General features: G+C 39.9%; 2 protein-coding genes across 4 annotated transcripts; one reads left to right on the forward strand and one right to left on the reverse strand.

Moving 5' to 3' along the window:
* The first annotated feature begins 102 nt into the window (after positions 1-102).
* Positions 103-3,522, forward strand: nsa2 (NSA2 ribosome biogenesis homolog (S. cerevisiae)). Its single transcript, XM_061061389.1, has 6 exons — positions 103-263; positions 1,915-2,102; positions 2,195-2,345; positions 2,496-2,675; positions 2,824-3,016; positions 3,215-3,522. Exons 1-6 carry the CDS (start codon positions 261-263, stop codon positions 3,280-3,282), a joined length of 783 nt encoding a protein of 260 aa, XP_060917372.1. The 5' UTR covers positions 103-260; the 3' UTR covers positions 3,283-3,522.
* A 2,151-nt stretch (positions 3,523-5,673) lies between these two features.
* On the reverse strand, positions 5,674-11,665 carry tor1 (torsin family 1). Of its 3 annotated transcripts, none has more exons than XM_061060728.1 (6): positions 11,370-11,665; positions 9,239-9,504; positions 8,983-9,158; positions 8,194-8,321; positions 6,735-8,091; positions 5,674-6,690 (listed from the first exon to the last, which is right to left on the reverse strand). In XM_061060728.1, the coding sequence occupies exons 1-5, from the start codon at positions 11,566-11,568 to the stop codon at positions 7,847-7,849; spliced, it is 1,014 nt and encodes a 337-aa protein (XP_060916711.1). In that variant the 5' UTR covers positions 11,569-11,665; the 3' UTR covers positions 5,674-6,690; positions 6,735-7,846. The 3 variants fall into 3 exon arrangements, with proteins under 3 accessions (XP_060916711.1, XP_060916712.1, XP_060916713.1); XM_061060729.1 differs by having other exon boundaries at positions 5,674-6,674; positions 6,725-8,091; XM_061060730.1 differs by lacking the exon at positions 11,370-11,665 and adding an exon at positions 10,551-10,837.
* Positions 11,666-19,537: the final 7,872 nt, after the last annotated feature.

The following is a 19,537-nucleotide window of genomic DNA, read 5'->3' on the forward strand; positions in this document are numbered from 1 at the left end:
TACATATTTAAATATATATATTTAAAATGAATCTGATAGAAAAAAAAAACTTTAAAAATAAATAAAACCGAAGCCGTTCATTTAAAAGTAACGGACAAGATGTTACGTCACTGTGACGTACTTCCTCTAAGTATCGGCTCCGGGGAAAACAACATCTACAGCACCCCAGCCTCAAGTCAAAACACCAAGTATTCATCGCCGTTACCACCTATTATCATCTTTGACGTATTCTCCGTGGTCCTGAACTCCTTCCGCACAAGATGGTAAGAGGAAACCCGAGTTTAACTCATTTATTTGACTGTTATCTGGTAGTTTAACGGGGTAGCATTAGCATTAGCTCTGGTTCACATGTGGCGGAGTGACGTGCTGCTCTGCTGTGTGTAGTTTCATAATAACACTGTTTATCCTCCATAAGCAGGGGTCTAGTTGAAAAGTATGAATATTAAACATATAATTAGTTTACTAAAATTGAGGAGTGGTTCTCAGATTCAGACAATTGAAATGGCTAAAATAACTTTAACCCTTTAACAGCTCAAACAGGTCGCCTGGATTCTTGAGGTTTATTTCATGGCTGTAAAAGAATCTATTTGTTAGTGCCTTTGCTCCCTTTCACAGGATTGCTCCAGTGTTGATATCTGGCAGTTGTTTGGCATTAATGTTTGTTGTGATAAGAGTTCAGAAAATGTTTTACATGTGTCAGTCTAGGTGTGCAGTTTCTTAACTCTCAGGCTCACATTAATATATTTCTGCATAAATCTGTCACTTCAGCCCTGCTCAAAACCTCCAAACAATTATATTGAGGATTTTAACCCTTTAAATGCCAGTTTGATGACATAATGCTTATATTTTTTTAAATGAAAATATCCTCAAAATGATTGAATGTTTGGTAGTTTTGAGCAGAAGATATTAATGCAGTAAAGAGGAATAAATATGAATCTGTACTTTTCTTATAGCAGCTTTTTGGAAGTGTACATTTTGTCCTTAATAACTTAAGAGGGTAGTAAATAGTTTTGTCAGTGTTCTGTTGATCTATTTGAAAACTTTGTAAATCCAAAATTTGACAAGAGGGAGACTTTCTTACAAAAAAAAGTTGTGCCATATGCCCTAACACAGGGGTGTCCAAAGTGCGGCCCGAGGGCCATTTGCGGCCCTTGAGGGGATTTTTTGCGGCCCGTAACTTCAAATAAAGAATCTGAAGATTTTGTCCCGAGGCCTCGATTAAGATCGGCACATTATCTTATTTTTGTTTTTCATGTTAACAAGGTCTGAACAATATTCCTAAAATAGAAAATGTTCAGTAATATGTATGTTGTTGTTTTTTTAAATCTACAGCGTTTACTATTTTCCAAAAATTTTTGTAAACTATGAAAAAAAAAAAAAGTTTTTTCAAACAAGCGGACTGTTGTTTAACCATTTAATGACCTGAGCTAAATGCAGAAAGCTTGAACCACGTTACAGGTTTGATTCTGAGAAAAAAAACAAATAAAGTAGAACGAAGAAATCAAAATATTTGATTTCCTTTTATTAAAGGGTTTCTTTAGCGAGCCTTTTGATTCTGATCTACAAAGCCTTACTATTTTTTCAACTATATTTTAAAAAACAAAACCTGTGGCCCGCGAGCGATTCTAACACGACAATTTTGGCCCGAAAGAAAAAAAGTTTGGACACCCCTGTTCTAACACAACCAAAACGATGGGCAGATCAAGAGGAAAAATGTGCCCAAATGTCTACAATGATGCATGAGGGTTAAGCTTCATTTAAAGAAGTTAATGTTACATTTATAGAGAAATTCTGGGTTCTTAGGTGTTATTATTGTTTTACATGTATCTGTTTTTTGGAGCTTCCTTACTTCACCTGCACTTTTGTTAAAGCGTAAACCAGGTTTTAATTGTACTTTTGTTTTTCCATTTGTAGCCTCAGAACGAGCACATTGAGTTACACCGCAAGCGGCATGGCTACCGTCTGGACCACCATGAAAAGAAGAGGAAGAAGGAGAGCCGTGAGGTTCATGAGCGCTCGCACAAAGCGAGGAAGCTGATCGGTCTGAAGGCCAAACTCTACCACAAACAGAGACACTCAGAGAAGATCCAGATGAAGAAGACGTGAGTATAAACACTCGGCTTATTGATATGAATGGTGACGTTGTTTAAAACCAAATCATGATCAATAACAATTCTGATTAATTTCTTTGCAGCATCAAAATGCATGAACAGAGAAAGACCAAGCAGAAGAACGATGATAAGACCCCAGAGGGAGCGGTGCCGGCCTACCTGTTGGACAGAGAGGGACAGTCTCGCGCTAAGGTCCTCTCCAACATGATCAAACAGAAGAGGAAGGAGAAAGCTGTAAGTACCAGACGAAATCAACAGTCCTTATTGTGGAGGTTGTCTAATAAAACATCCACTGATTCAGTGTAATGTGTGTTTTGTTCATGATGTAGCTGCCTTTAATTGATTGGTCTGGTTTCAAAACAAGTGTGTCATGTTCTTGTTCAGGGCAAATGGGAGGTCCCGCTGCCGAAGGTGCGAGCACAGGGAGAGACAGAAGTGCTTAAAGTCATCAAAACTGGAAAGAGACAGAAGAAGGCGTGGAAGAGAATGGTCACCAAAGTTTGTTTTGTCGGCGACGGCTTCACTCGTAAACCTCCGAAATACGAGCGTTTCATCAGACCCATGGTAAGACCGCGTTAAACACTAAATGTTTGATTTATGTTCTGAACATTACTTCACAAACATTCAAAGTTAATGTCTAAAGTTTTGTGATGTGCAGAACTGGTACATATAGGTTGCAGAATTCATCGCCCCTCTCTTTGTTCCGCTTCAGGGTTTACGTTTTAAGAAGGCTCACGTCACACATCCCGAGCTGAAAGCCACGTTCTGCCTCCCCATCCTCGGGGTGAAGAAGAACCCCTCCTCTCCTCTCTACACGTCTCTGGGAGTCATCACCAAAGGAACAGTCGTCGAGGTCAATGTCAGCGAGCTGGGCTTAGTCACACAAGGAGGAAAAGTCATCTGGGGTGAGTCACTTCCTCGTTTATTTACATCATCTACACTTCGGTGTTTACTTCCTACTTTTGTCGATATTTCAGAGATGAAGAGTTGAGTCTTTAGTGCAATAACTTTATAAACACTGAGAGTTTATCTGAAGAAGACTAGAGAGAATAAAGAGTGTTTTGTGATAATGTGGGAACTAAAACCTCTGTGTTTCTTCTCAGGTAAATACGCCCAGGTGACGAACAACCCAGAGAACGATGGCTGCATTAACGCAGTTCTGCTCGTATAAGACTCTTGACCGTTATACAGACTGTGTCTGGTCACTCGTATTTTTACTCGAGGACTGTCGATGACTACAAACAACACAAAGATGTGACGAGCCATGACCTTCATGTTCTGGGAACAGCAGGAAGGTCGCTGATGCTTCACCTGGCAGAACGTTTTCTTTGTAACAGGAGGATGTAAGAAGAAGGACGATGTGGTAATGATGTGTTAAATATGATTTAAATAAACCTGATTTCACACAAGATATGTTGGATTTGTTGTCCTTTTCTTTGCATACTTTAAAATACTTAAGAGAAAAATAATTCTTATAATCACAGTTATGCTCTCTGAAGGATTTAAAACAGTGACACAGAATAGATCCTTGTTAGTATCCTGATGCTTCAGACACTAAACAAAGCAGGCAGATTAAAGTGAATCCAGTGTGAGGACCATGATCCTAATAAAAGTGGAGGAAAGGAGAGAGTCAAGCAGCTAAAGATTCCTTTAAACATATGATAACAGATGTAAGACAGCCCTGCTCAGAACAGGCTGTTTCTGTGTCTGTACCTTTAAATATGTAAATGAGCTGTGTCTGACCACGCCCCCTCTCTGGAAGGGACTGGGAAAGAGGATGGACTTTTCTCATCATTGGGGGGTTTGTAGAGAGGTTAGAGACACGTATAGAAGAACATGGTAAAGTGTATTTTACACAATATGTGTGAAAATTGAAATTTTCTTCGTCCCTGCTTTTCTGTTAAATACACTGGAAATACTCGACAGTAGAGGAGTCAACATCGGCTTTCCTCTGACCAACTGAATCGATACGTCTGACTGATTTCTAGAAGACAGAGTTGGGTTTCTTCCACCAGGATTTAATTCAACTGGAAGCTTGTTCAGGAAGTCAAACTAAAACCTGCTTTGTTAAAGTCAAACTTAGACATCAAAAGAAAAGCTGTTTCTTTAATATGAGGCGTTGCTATTTTCAGTGGGTGCGAATGAGTGCCTGGAAAGAAAACAACATCAAAAAGTGCTTTTTAAACATGTTTTCTTATTTAGTAGTTTTGGTTCTGTCACATGTTTTTTTACACGGCTGAGGTTTGGACGGTACCGTCTTTCTTTAATAAATCTGACTGGTTGAAGAATGTCAGAAATTAGGGTTGTGATTTTTCATGCAGGAGTTGGTGGTGGGTCCCGAGGATAAACCAGTAGAGAACCACTAAAGCAAAGAACCAATAGAAAGCTTTATGTTTCAGCCAAACATACAAGACTTAACCCTGCAATAAAAAAAACCCCTTCTTTTCAGTTTCCTGCTCACAACATTTTTGAAAACAAGAGGTAGCAGTGTACCTGTCTTTATGTTGCATTTTATCAGACCAGCCTCTTAAAATAAACACAAATACAGTAAACCAGGACAAGAGTCTGACTAATATCAGAGTTTAAGTGTTTCCTTTTAACTCTATAAATGATGTCTGGTGTATTCTTCTGTCTAGTTCTTCTTGAATAGTTGTTAAACACAAACCAGGCTCGTCTCATCCCCGCCCCTTTATTGGACAAATAAAAAGCTCTGCCAGAGAACGCATGTGATATTACAACTCTCTCTCTTTTGTTCAGCCTTGGCCCTGGAGCTGCACTTTGCACTGTTTGGCAATCTGTTTGATTCTTACATCACGCTTCTATCAGGTCAAATGAGCTGCTGTCACTTTAGACTTCTGTGTGTATTTAGCTCTCGATCTTATATTATATTAAATATACACTCAGTGATAGTGCGGCTCTTAAAATAAGCTCGATCAAAGTTTATACAAACTCAGTCATGAACCAACAGGCTCTTTATTGATCCATCGGTGTGCCCTTGAATAGTTCATCCTTTGGGTTTTAGATATTTCAGAAACAGAACGTACTGAGCAACTTCACCCTTCATTTAAACTACAACTGCTATTTAAGCTTCAAACTCTCCATTGGAGCAGCGTTGTTACATGTTTTCTACAGAACCCAAAAAAGGACATTGGCAGAAAAAACAAGTTTCTGATGTGCAAAAAAAAGAAAAACTCTCTTGCTCATATCATACGTTCTGGTGCTCATGAGAAATTATTGCACGTGCATTTTCTCTTGGAAAACTTAAATACTGATTCATGAGCACGAGATACTTTTTTTGCACCCCTGTCCTCTGACGGCTCTGTAGTTCAAGAGAACGAGCCGTTTCATGCTCTCAGGAGACAGAGAAGCAACAGTTTGACAGACTCTGAATTTTTGCACATCGATAAACCTGAGACATGAACAACACACTGAAGAGCATATAAAACATGTCCCTCTTTAAGAGATGACAGACTCTAACACAGCCGCCTTACTGTCCCTCTTTGGTTTTAAAGTTCTGTTGTTATCCTGAAGTTAAGTGAGCATCAGTAACAGAAACTTCATGAAAAATTTAAAATTTTATTCTGTGTTTTTTTTTTGTGTTTCATTTAACAGCAGAAGATTGTTTTCCCATCCACACAACCCATTTTCTTTTCACAGTCCTCTAAAAGATCCTTCACATACAGAAGATTCACAACTTCTTCATGTTGTTTCCAGAGCTAACGGTGGATCATCAGACACAGAGGAGCAAACACCAGAACACTTCCTGCCACAAGACCGTTGAAAAGCTGACATTTCAAACCTTAGAAATTGTAGCATCAACCACTCTGTAATATACAATATCATCAGAATTGAGTTATTTATGGGTAAAAAAAAATGAAGTTTTGGTAAAGATGACATCTGTGTGTGTTGTGAGGAAGAGGATCCTGAGTTCATACACGGCGTCTCTGGAACAAAGGCGAGTGAGAGGTTTAAAAAACAATAAAACAGTAAGGCTTCAAATAAATCAACATGAGTTCACCAACATTAATGGAAATGTACAATGCATGTGATTCCACAGAAGAACACCCATACATCTTATTTTACTCCATGTTCCCATGGTAACAAGTTACTTTGTGTTGATTTGACACGATCTCGACTTATTCATGTCGTTACCTGGTCATAACGCTGGTTATGCCGTGATAACGAGTTAAGATTCTGGAGATGCTAAGAACTTAAGTGAAATAAAGTCGTCATCACGGGGGACAAAACCAGCGTTGTTATCATGAGATGACGAGATAAACGAGTCAAGATCATAAAATAATCAACCAAAAGTTACGCAGTTTGGTGTGAAAACTGTAAAATAAACTGTACAGACGTGTGTCCTCTTAGTTTCTGTATAATTCTATTTGTGATCTTCTGTCATTTTAATCAGATAAGACATTACAAACATGTGGCTGCAGAACTTGCTTATATTTTCATTCTCATATTTTAACAAAGTCAGGTTGTCTAAAGTTATCATACTTTGATTCTTTCCTTTCGATGCCACACATTTAAAAAGATTAAATCTCTCATTTTCACATTTCACTGACACAATCAGACTCTTGTAACTGGCCATCAGGGTGACGAAGAGATACAAGTCAATACATTTTTTTTTTTATCCTACAAACTATGGCTTTAGATACTTCTAAACATGTGTTGGTTTGTGATCATTTTGTGTAGTAAGACTTCCTTCTTTGGCTGTGGTGTTGGATTTGTTTATACTACTAAGGTATCAAAGTTTAAAAACCCGGTGTGGTGACAGCCCTCCTGAAAACATGGCGTGTTGAATCATAACTCTATAAATACACAGTGGACACGTGTTAAGAACTTCGTTTGATTTAAAAAAATGAAGAAATTCAGGAAAAAATAAGGCAGGTGAACCGATAATCGGAATTAAGGCCGTCAAAGTGACTCTATTTCAACACTTGTGGATACCAGATGTTTTGAAACTACGTGCATTCAAATTCTAACTCAAAGTCACAGGTCAGCAAATACAGATGTTGCCCAAGTCCTTTTTGCATCTCATTAAGACGCAAAATTTACGTTCATGTCTCTTGCAAACGGATAGAGTGCAGAGGATACGACATCGTCTAAATTGCACAAATAGTGTACATCGGCAACAAATGCATTTGTGTAAGACAGTGTGGAGGAGTTTACCTGCAATATTTGGTGATTAAAAGCAATAAATTACCCAATACTGGGCGCCTAGGACTTTTATTTTTGTTGCCATGGTAACCAGAGAGGTTTGAAGTGTTGTATCCAAGTGTAAGATTCTGGTACCATGACAATCCTAAATCCAGATAAATGGATGACATACTTAGAAAAACAAAAAGCACATGAACATTGAAATAGATTCACCGATGGAAGGACACCTCTGAGGAATACAAAAAAAGAGACTCTCAGTCTCTCGTGACATAAAAGCCTTTGAATCAGCTCCAGAAGATTGCAATTCCAGTCCTATTACTTTTTCATTCAGCTGGCAGCAGATGCGCTCTCTCCTCTTCATTCAGTGTAAGCGAGAAGCAGCACCGGAGGAGGCCGGCTGAGACCTTCAACGAGACCTCAGGGTCAGGGCAGATAAAACTCTGCAGAGACCTCCTCAGAGTTCAGTCTAGCTCGACTTCCTCTCGAGTCATTCAGCGGAGAGCGTTTCTCTCTTTGTAAAAAAAAAAAAGTGCACATAGTGTTCGATCCCCAGCGTCCGTCAGGTGCCGGCGTTATGTGTAGTAGTCCAGCTTGCTCTCTAGCGTCTTGCAGCCTTTGACGGCGAACACCCTCTCCGCTTTGGGGAAGTAGACTAAATCACTGGCCACCTGTTCGGCCACGCTGCGGTCCGGACGAACTCCTCTCGCCTTCATCTCGGCCATGGCGCACTGGACGATGTGTCGGTACTCCAGCGGCAGGAACGGGACAAAGAAGTCCACCAGGTTCTTGTCAATCAAACTCGTGTGCCACAGGCCGCCTACAGAGAGAAATAAAGAGATGCATCAGATCTCGTTTCTCACTGACAATGAAGCTCAAGTCTGCAGGAACACAAAGAAGTAATGACTACATTTATACTCACTCTTCTTGGTGTTGAACACCGACAGAGACAGCTTTGTTTCCAGGTCTCTTAGCTCGAGCTCTTCTCGATCTTTTCCTTCTTTCCAGAAATCTAAAACCGTCTGAATGATGCTCTCCCCTCCAGAATTGCTAAGAGGAAGATTAAAGACAGGAAACTCACGCTGATTGTATCCTGTTACTTCAGTTTACATTAAAGTCTAAGTGATATATGTCAGTGAGTCGATACTGAACGTCCTCATGATTTAACAGATGAAGCACATGGTCCGCTCTGTCATTAAGACATGGTGTGATCACATACCACTGTCTGTAGCACTGCTGAAGAGATCACTACATTTACCAACGGATCAGATAAAAAAAAAACCCACCTCCCTGTCTGGAGTGGTCGCAGACTTTAATTGTGTTTTGTAAAATCCTAAAACAACAAACAGGGCAGGATGTAACACACAAAGTCAAAAACAAAGTAAATAAGACAATGGCCTCGTTCTGGGAGGCAGGCACTGAAGGGATGACCTCTGAATACGTATCAGATCAGATGCCCAGCGTCCCCTCAACACGTCATGGCCTGACAGGGAATGGAGGGTGCTTATTATAAATTGCAAGATTACAAAAATGATCTAAGAAATACAAATGTATCTAGGTGGGGGAGGGAGACGGCTCTCTCCAATATTTTGAATTTGGACTGCCGTTTTAAACAGAGTTACACATTGCTCCTTTAATACCTGATCAAGCACAGCAATGTTTTTGGCTCAAAAGGAAATGTTTGACTCAGGGAATACTTTCATCTTCTTACCTGAGGAAGATGAAGATGGCTTTCCGATAAGAAACTCCATCCAGCTTGTCGTAGTAGTCCAGGTACGGCTTTATGCTGTCAATCAGGCCAGGTTGCATCTTGTCCATCTCATCGAAGATGAACATGGAGCGGGCACAGTTGGTAACGTTTCCTTTGATCCACTGCTGTAACTGAGTCTGGGGAGAACAGAAACACGTTCATATAAGAGGACAGAACAGAGTCGCTTTAGAAGACCAGATTGTGTTTGTCTTCGTACCTTATAGGTGTCAAAATGACTCGCATGTGGGAAGTGAAGCTCAGCTGTGAAAACATGAACGAAGCTGCTGGTCATCCCCTCTTTGTAAATGTTTTCTGCGATCAGCTGGCTGGCAAAGTTCTTCCCCGTGCCGGTCCATCCGTGCAGCGAGAGCACCAGGGGCTTCTTGGGGTTCTCGTTGCTCATAAATCCATTCACAGCTTTCAGGATGATGCGTGAAGCGATGTGCTGTCCGAACAGTTTTCGCTCCAGGTCGGCCTCGAGACCTGCAGAGTCCACAACAGAACATAACAGCAGGGATTAGTGGGGGTAAACATCTGAGTGAGGCATGTCGAATGTCAGTGAACTCAAAGACTAAATGAGTGCCATCCTTATAGAATAGAATAGAATTACTTTATTGATCCCAAACTGGGAAATTGTGGCGTTACAGCAGCAGGTTATCCAAACACACAATATGAGGAAAAAAACACAATATTAGCAAATCTAAACATAATATAATATTAAATACAAAGTAAATAAGCACTAAAAATATCAAAACTAAGAATGGGAATATATACAACCAGCATTTACCTAAGCATTACTAGTCTTAAATAGGAAGATTTAAATATGCAAAAACAGAGTCGTAAATGGTTGTAAATTAAATATGAAAGATTAAATGTAAATATACAAAAACAGAGTCATAAATGGTTGTAAATTAAATATGAAAGATTAAATGTAAATGTGCAAAAACAGAGTTGTAAATGGACAGTATTGACATAAGTTAAAGTGCAAAACAATAAGAAAATAAATGACTAAAATAAATAAAACGGGAAATTATGAATAGTATTAATTAAATAATGGTTTCAAAAACAAGGCAATAAATAAGCAGAAATACAAAAACAATTTACACAATTGCCACTATTTTAATGTTTCTTTTTCCTTTATCGTGTTGTTTTAATGTCTTGTTTTGAATTGCCTTGTTGCTAAATGTGATTTATAAATAAACGTGCCCTGCCTATTTTATTTGAAAACATCGAAAGCAGCACTTTTGTCATATAAATACTGTTTTTTTTTTATAACAGCTTTGGTTTCAGTAAATACAATTAAATAATGCAACAAGTATAATTATTTAAATGTATTCTAAATGATGGTGTTCAGAGGTGACGGAAGCCTCAGAGGACAAATGTTTAATTTTGAAAAATAGACGGTTAAGAAAGTCAAAACAACTCAAGTCGTGCTACTTTCATTATCATCGTAACCTTCAAAAATGATCTCTACGTTATTTAAAAAAAAACACCAAAAACATAAAGATGTAAATTCTGCACATGCTCACTTGTCGCATTGAAGGCTATCCATTTGTTATCGCAGCTTTCATGTAAATAATTGTAGATTGTCCGCCCCAGTGTGGCACCGAGACCGAGCACCACGGTTGTTGTGAATGGATCAAACGCGTTTACCAGCACATTAGCTGTCAAAACACCGTGCAGCAACAAACACAAGTGTGCCGTTTTCATCGTCGCAACCGCGTAATTCCTGAATAAAACTGTTATTACGTAGTAAATTAAACATAACACCGCGGCAAAAACGCGCTAGGCTAGCTTGCTTATTTTTTACTGTACAACGGGGAACTTCCGTCTACGTCACAAAAAAGCCACACGTCACAGACACTACACGGAAGAGAGGCATCCCCAACCACAACAGCAGTAATGTTTGTCAAGTTTTTTTTTTATTAAAGATAATACAGTTGAATGAGGTATTCTTATCCGTAACTTACCATTTAGAAAATATATCCACTCGATAAACATTTAGAGAATAAAAAGCGAGAGGACGTTGGAGAAAACAGAAGAAACTAATGTACAGGTGTAACGGTTTAAATAGTTACCGTGTTAATTGGCGACATTCTGCGGTGTGGTTCTCGTACAAGCGCCGATTAAAACGGGAAGAGTCCTCACGAACGCCTGAATTATAATGTTAAACTATACTAATCAAATTTGTATTTGTTGACAAACTAAACTAAGAAGCTACCATGAGGACTGGTTCAGTTTTTTTTGATAACTGTTTTTAGTACGGAAACACAAACGCATTCGACGGAAGGTCAACATGGTAGCTATTTAAACCCAAACACCAGCTAATGTGTAAGCCTCTTTCTTACCTGTCCTGTTGAACGAAATCCACTCGGGGCGACAGCACTCGTGAAAATAGTAGAAAATGTTCTGGTAGCTCGCTAGAAACCCAGTCAGAGCCGCTGCCATGCCCACTGCTATACTGGTGCTGATGGGCTCAATCGCCTCCGTCATGCCGGAGCAGACCAGCATCCACAGCAGCAGGACGTGTCGCTTCTTCGGTCTCATGTCGCCTAAAAGTCAAACCTTAATCAGACTTGGCATAAAAGAAAGAAAGAGCCAGGGAGAGCGTCAAACTGTTTGCCAAAGTGGACTGAGTCAACACAGGGGGAGACAGCTGACTGGCAGTAGAGTCGAGGGGCGCTATTGGTTGCCAAGCACATATGGAGGCTTGATGACGTCAGAGTCCAACGGTGAAATTTATTCGGAGCCAAAATAAGGTCCAACAAAGGTCCCCTGGTTTTGAAATCTACTGCAAATATCTAATTACTATTACATATTATTGGAAAAAATGTAACACTGCAATATTTTTCCTCTCTGAGAAAATCACTAAGCACACTACAAAAACAGAGCCATTCGTATAGTAAACAATATTATGAACACACCGATATACTGTTTTTAAAATTGCACACCTTAAAGTTTGGGGATCTGGTAGAATTTAAGACTGCACAAATAATGTATAGAGCAAAAAAATAAACTGCTACCTGTAAACATACAAAAACTGTTCAAAGACAGAGAGGGGGGTTAGAACTTCAGAGGGAAACTAAACTTGAAACAGCATTATGCTCGGACCAGTTTAGAAAAGTATGTGTATTTCCATTTGTGGGGTGGTTTTGTGGAATGGTCTTGGCGCAACGATTAAACAAAGTATGAATATAATGCAATTTTTAAAAATGTACAAAAGATATATCTTTGAAGAGTACAGAAATGAGGAAGGAGAATGTAAATCTCACAGATGTTAATGGCGCCTGTTCATTTTGTTCTTTTCTTTTTCTTTGTTTTTGTTTTGTTCTGTTTTTCTTAATAGCTCGATTGGAGTATTTTTTTGTATTATCCGTTTAGTTTATTTTATTGGATTTTGCATTTGTTAATGGTGAAGAATGGGGGCTTCTAAGCCTAGGCTTCTTCCTATCCCTTTTCGAATTAGTCAAATGTGTATTATATTGAAATTGGCTTTTTTATTTTTTTTATTTTATACAGATTTATTTCTTCCTTTTGTTTATTCATTTTCATCAATTTTTTTTAATCGTTCGAAATAAAGAAAGAAATGAAAATTAATGAAATTAGATATATTGCGACATAAGAAAACAAAGTGGGATTTTCTGGCCCAACTTCACCAACCAGCAAGGTGCATGAAGGGCAGAGGCGCTGCTTGTCAACAGGCAAGGCAGGCAACTGCTTGGGGCCCCTGAGGGCTCACAAACTTAAACCAAAGCAGTGGCCCAAAATGTGCAAAGTATTTAATGACAGTAGGAAACCTCCCTAAGCGGGCCCCATCTTACAGCACTCACTCTCGTTGCCCTGCTACAGATTGCATGCATTACTGCTGTGAAAACCAAAAGTTTGTCAATGAAAGTCAACAAAGAAAATTAAGTGGATTTATCCGTCTTTACCGACTTTAGGAGAGACGGCCCCCCAAAACATTTTTGCCTAGGGCCCCACCAGACTTTTGTAGTAAGAAGATCAACTTTATTAACAAATTAGACCGATGCGTTTCGGCTTGTGGCCTTCATCAGGGTCGTCCTACATTCCTGTGAAGTCAACCAAGACGGGATCTACAGGGTGAAGATTATGGAAAATTATGGATGTATGGAGAGATACATTTAAGGCACACATGTAGAAATGTACATCTGGATATAAATGCTGTAGTCTGGATTGTTGTACCCGTTCCAACCACCAGGAGGGGCTCAATACTTTTCTCAGCCAGTTGAATTCCCCTGATGATGCCAAATTGATGCCTCTTGGGAGGTGCAGAACACACAACTTATTCCAGTTATTCCAAACAAATGCAGTCAATTTCTTTAAGCTTAAATATCTGCAGTTAATACTTGAATCTTAGAATCCTACTTAAATTATGTTGAACTTTAGGTGTATTCTATCTCGCTTCCAGGAAAAATGTGATGCACAAAACAATTTTTCAATGTAGAGATAATGACACGAAGTGTGAAAAATAAACTTCCAGCTATTTGCAACGTTTCTTGTGAATCCAAAACAAAGCAGGTTTTTTTCTTACCATCAAATTTGAACAATGGCTGAGAGCTGATAGCTAGCTTGAGTTTCATCTGACTGCATGAAAATGGTGCAAGAGCGTATGCAGCGAGAGAAAGCAGTGCTTGTTTGCAAAGGTTTCTTATTTAATGCATTAAATTCAGACATTACATGTGTTTATTGCTAAAGCTCATATTAAGATAAGGATACAATTGTCATTTAATGTGCAGCTCTTTAACATACACAAGATTTCACACAAACATATTCTATCAAAATTATTTTTTAAATGATCAGTTTGATAAAAGTCAATCCAATCGTTTCTTTAATTTAACTCCAACGTATTGAAGCATTCTCAAAAATCTATAAAACCTGTTCAGTGTCACAGAGTTTTAAAGGGATTTAAAATAAGTCATGAGGTTTTGCACTTTGTCCACCACTGTATATTTTATACTCATTTGTTTGCAATATATGTCACATTATCACATAATAATTTACATCCAATCAAATTCCCACATAGAATACCAGGACCTGATCCACTGAGCATGGGGAGGAAAGGTTTGCTCCCATAATAAAGTATCAAACTTGCCACTAGAGGGCAGTTTTACCCTGCTGGTTTCTACATGGGGCAATTGCATGAATTAGGACTTTTTTAAAATGGATGATCAGACTCATTCCTCTTTCTGGAGAATCTTTTTGTTATGCTTGATGAAGTGTGATGTGTTGTTTGTTGGGAAGAACATGCAAACTCCACACAGAGAGGCTTCTGTCTGATGGGGATTTGAACCAGGAACCAACTTGCTGTGAGGAAACAAGCACTAACCACTGCGACACCGTGCAACCCCTAAATAAAACCAAAACTATAAAAGAAGACAAAAGAAAAGAAAAGCCAGCAACTTTAAAGAGATCCCATAATTATGTTACTTAAGACCACCTAACAACAAACGACATGATCACGGGAGCACAGCCCAAATCCAGCAAGACTTTTGAAATGGTCTGCGACTTTGAAATCGCTTGAGAAGTCGGTTGGTGTAACGCTTGCATTAATGATACAGATTTATTACTTCATCAAAAAGCCTAAAAACAAAACTTGAAAGGTTTACAACCAAAATGCTGATCGTTTTAGTACACATGTCAGAGTCCTCATAAAAGTTTGATCCACTGAAGAAGTTGTTTCAAATTCTTGATGGTACGCTGGTGGCACAGTGGTTAGTGCGTGCACCCCCATGTACGGAGGCTGCGGTCCTCCAGGTGGGCGGCCTGGGCTCGAATCCACCCTGTGGCTCTTTTCCTGAATGTCGATCCCTGCGCTCCCTCTTTCTCCCTGATTTCCAGCTCTGTCCACTTTCTTATCCCTCCAATAAAGGCCCAAAAATAAATATTTAAATTCCCTATAGGAGCGAAAGGGAACTTTGTCTTGTAGTTTTGACATTTCTAATTCATAGCCGTCCAAATAAAACTCTCGCCCTCTTTATATTTGGGATATTGGTCTTCTTAAAAAGCCTGTGTTAAGGCAGGAAGTGGCCTTCTGAGTCCATTGAGACATTGTTTGCGGTGTTGGACTATAAATACCGTAAACTTGACATGTCGGCTTGATATATTTAAAATGGCAGATTTATTTTCTGGAAATATTTTGACATTACAAGACGAGGCACTCTGTTTTTTTTTTGTTGTGTGTCCTGAGGTCATTCTCTCAGTGAACCCTTCTTACCGCATGTTTATGTTTTCATTCTCAGGATCCGACTCTATTATAAGAAAGCGTAGTTTATAGATACCAAATGTTTCCCTCCAGCTCCTCACCCTCTGTGTAGCCTCTGTAGCCTCTGAAGCCGCTGGCTCTGCGAGGTTTCTGGCACACTTTGAGGGAAGGATGTGAAGGGTGAGACAGTGTAACCAAGACCAGATTTAAAAACTGATCGCACAGTTTGATTTGAAGGCTTCAAAAAAAGTTATGTAATTGTAAAAAGGACCAAAAATTTAGGATATAAAGTGGATTGAATTTGCAAATTAAAAAGAAATGACAGGTAAAAAAAAAAGGACTCATGAAGCGTCTGGAAATTAGCACCAAATATACAATTTCAAAGATGACATTAAAGTAGAGATGCTCATTAAGCATCCACAAAACTCTGAGTGAAAATAATTATTCTTCACGACTAAAGCTTGACACGTTTCAAGGTGATGTGACATTTTATTCTGAAAATTTGGAAGAATGAAAAGCCATATTTCAAGATTTAATAAAGCTAGTAAACTAGTTATTTCCTCCTAGCTAACCATGTTTATTGCTTACATTTTGGTCAGCAAGGAGTTTAAAGATCCTTGTGCATTCCTCTGCAGTGATCCCAACACTTACTCCTGATCAGGATGGTTGCAATCTGCCAAAACAGACGCTCTCAAGGGGCTCAAGCCAAACAAAGAGCCTTCATTTTCTGTTTTTGCTGCTGCTGGTGGTGATTTTCCTTCCTTTTCCTCCAGCCTGTCACTGTCGTGGCGTGTCTTTCCTGTTGTGGATGGGGTCAAATGGTGGTCCGATTCCAGATTCAGCACTCTTCCTTGGGGTCACTCATCAGGGAGGGGAAAAGGGGGGGCGTGAATCCTGATGAAGCCCAGGCTCTCTTGCGGACAGAGATAATTCCTAGAGAAAAAGAGGAATCTGAGTATGCTTAGATAATGCTGGGAAAAAGAAGAGCCAAAGCAGTCTAACGCCCTTCATCCATGACTAGTTGAAGACGTTTCTTGAGTTATCTGTTGCTATAAACTCATCTTGATACAAACCACAAACCACAAACGTCAAACCATCCAATAGTTGACATATTTTGATTCCCCCCTTAAAGGAGCAGTATGTAACTCTGACACCTAGTGTTTAAAATGGGTACTGCAGTCCAAATTCAAAACATCATAGAGAGCTGCCCCCCCCCCCCCCCCTCTAGAGTCCATGCTCACACAGGTCACCATGTGGTGGACTCTGAAGCTTCAGTGTTTATCCAGCTCTGCATGGGTCTGTAAACCTTTCTGTGTTCTAACCTCTCTCCATTTTTCAAAAGCATCTCCAATATTGATCCTAGTTTGAGCACGTTTCTGCTCGTGGAGCTTATTAGAAACATGCAGAGGCTTTTTAGGTCGGGTGCAATCACTTCTATCTGAACCACTTCTCTTGCCCGCTTCCATCGCTGCAACACCTGTTGACCTGATAACTGCTCTCATATCTGGCAAACCGAGGGGCGTCCAAAACGGGCCGTGTGAGGGCGCCTTCAAACCTTCTCTGGTCCAAACAAATCCAGAGCATTCAGGAGCAGAATCTAAAGTTAGAAGGAGGACATACTGGCTGCTGCATTGTTGTCAGAGAAGCCAGCACTTCAACATAGCATGTTTCCTTAATGTCTGATCAGATAGTAAGATCACTTTATAATTTCATTCAGTAGATATCTTACTGATTGCTCCTTTTATAAAACTCCTAAGTCATACCCAAAATACTTTTACAGATGGGGCTTTTTTTAGCCATGTCATTGTAGCCATTGTAATCTGTTAGTTTTTCTAAGTTATGAGTGTAGTGTTATGTAACAGGATTTTCCCCGCTCCCACCTCTGGGGCCTGAGAAGTCTGGGCATCTTCTCAGCGTTAGACAAGTGAGAGTAAATATGTCAATTCACTGTGCAAGTTGGAAAATCATTTGGCATCTGACGTAGCAAAAATATTTAGCTTGTCTACCGATGTTTACCAGTCAGGAAACCAGAATTTTAGGGGCCTAATTGAAGGTCTTTTCTTCTCTTTTCAATCCCACTAATGTCTCCAGTGCTGCTTCATTCAGAGGCTACAGAATAGTGGAGGGCACTTGTGAAGCAGTTTGAGCTTTGAGGGGGAAACAAAGGGGATAGGTCAGCGCCTAATCTCAGTATAAACACACTGAAACCCCCCTCCCCTACTCCTGCTCCCTTCACCTCATCTAACTCTCGCTTTAACCCCCACCCTGTGTGTGTGTGTGGGGGGGGGGGGCAAAGCACATTCCTGTGAAGTCAACCAAGACGGGATCTACAGGGTGAAGATTATGGAATTAAATAAGGAAGAGAGATACATTTAAGGCACACATGTAGAAATATACATCTGGTTATAAATGCTGTAGTCTGGATTGTTGTACCCGTTCCAACCACCAGGAGGGGCTCAATACTTTTCTCAGCCGGTTGAATTCCCCTAATGATGCCAAATTGATGCCTCTTGGGAGGTGCAGAACACACAAGTAACTCAATTACAGTAACTACAAAGCTCTCACCACACACACACACAAATATAATAAAAGAAAAAGTAAAGACTACCAATGATGCTAAATCATGTCCAGAGGTCACAAATCAAAAACATTTGTGACTCGGTTTGTGTAACACTGTGAGGATTTGGTCTGAAAATGTGTTTTTCTGTCAGCACCCCCTCCCTTCAGTTTTCTTACTCACTGTTATTTTCCCTGAATGAGATTATGCTGCGTTCACAGCGTCTCTGAGATGCTGTTTTTTCCATGCGATAGTTAAATAGTTAAGTGTTCAATACCCTGAAAATCGCTGCATGATGTCATGAAATAGCAGGGGTGGAGAAGACGGGATTATTGTACACTTTCTTACTGGTCTACATGTGCTGGTCTATAAATTTACTGAAGTACTTCTATGCTTGAGGGGTGAGGTTGAAAAGTTAAGTACGATCTCCACTCAGGTTTTTTAATTTAATTTATCACCTTTATAATAAAATACAAGATGCAAAGTTTAAATGTAATTTGGGGCGGCAGTAGCTCAGTCTGTAGGACTTGGGTTGGTAACTGGAGGGTCGCCGGTTCAAGTCCCGGTGCAGACCAAGTCTGGCAATTGGTCCGTTAGCTATAAAGGTTATCTTCCCGAGCACTGCCACTGCTGAGGGTGCCCTTGAGCAATGCACCAAACTCCCCAGCTGCTTGGGGGCTAATTGATTAGGTGTTTGTGACCTCATAGTCTGAATAGAGGCTCACTAAAGCATATCCACCTTTAGACCAAATATGGACTCTTCTTGATAAAAAAAAAAAATCAAGATGATGACAACCAAAAAGGCAACCCAAACAATAACCCACCAACTGTGACTACAGGGTGGGTATGCCCACTTCCCATTTACAGCCAACAATCCACACCTTTGATTCTGCATCAGGATGTGAAACTACAGTTGAAAGGTAGCTGACAAAAACGAGCAATGACAGAAAAAACAATTAGCCAATCATTGCCAGGGTGGCGATAACACATTTGACCAGTTTGTCATGCTGCGTCTAAGAACCAAAAATGAGTTAACTTAAAAATGTCTCCCACTATAGAGAAGATATTTCAGTTTAGTCTGACTACACATTAGACATTTTTAGGGCCTGGTGGGTCTAAAGCAGCAGTGGAAGTTGTTTGCATCATACACCATGGACCGTGTAAAAGAGTCAGTATTTGACGATTGCGAAACATAAACAAGCTAGCACCTCCTCTGAATAAATTTTAATGCAAGTTTAGGACCGATATGAAGTGTTTTATAGAAGTTCAGGGAGGTTGAACACACTACAGAGTTTAAGTTTTACTACCTTTTGTCATAAAGTGTTTTCACACATTTATTGTCTGTCGTCTGAAATGGATGGTGGTCACTGAGGTTTCTTGTTTTGCTAACCAACGGACTCTTGCCACAGGGGTAGCTCTGTTAGCTCGTTTAACATGTGGTCCGAGTCTCCAAAAAACACTGGATCCTCCCACAACCAGAGAACCCAAAACAACTGTGTGTGTTGTCCTGGTCTCAGATTCATGTCTCGCAGAGTAACCGAGATGGCCGAGGTGAGCGAATGAGTCCATCATATACAGGCCAAGACACTGACAGACAGACAGAAAGGAAGGAAGAGTCCCATTCGACACAGATAACTTTAAACACCTGCTCCCAGTGTCTGTTCGACTGAACCAGCTGGAAAGTAATTCAAAAGCAGTGTGTCGAGCTGTGTTTGAATCCAGATTGTTGTCTGATC

The sequence above is a fragment of the Labrus mixtus genome, chromosome 17 (genome assembly GCF_963584025.1).
Source record: "Labrus mixtus chromosome 17, fLabMix1.1, whole genome shotgun sequence".
NCBI lineage: Eukaryota > Metazoa > Chordata > Actinopteri > Labriformes > Labridae > Labrus > Labrus mixtus.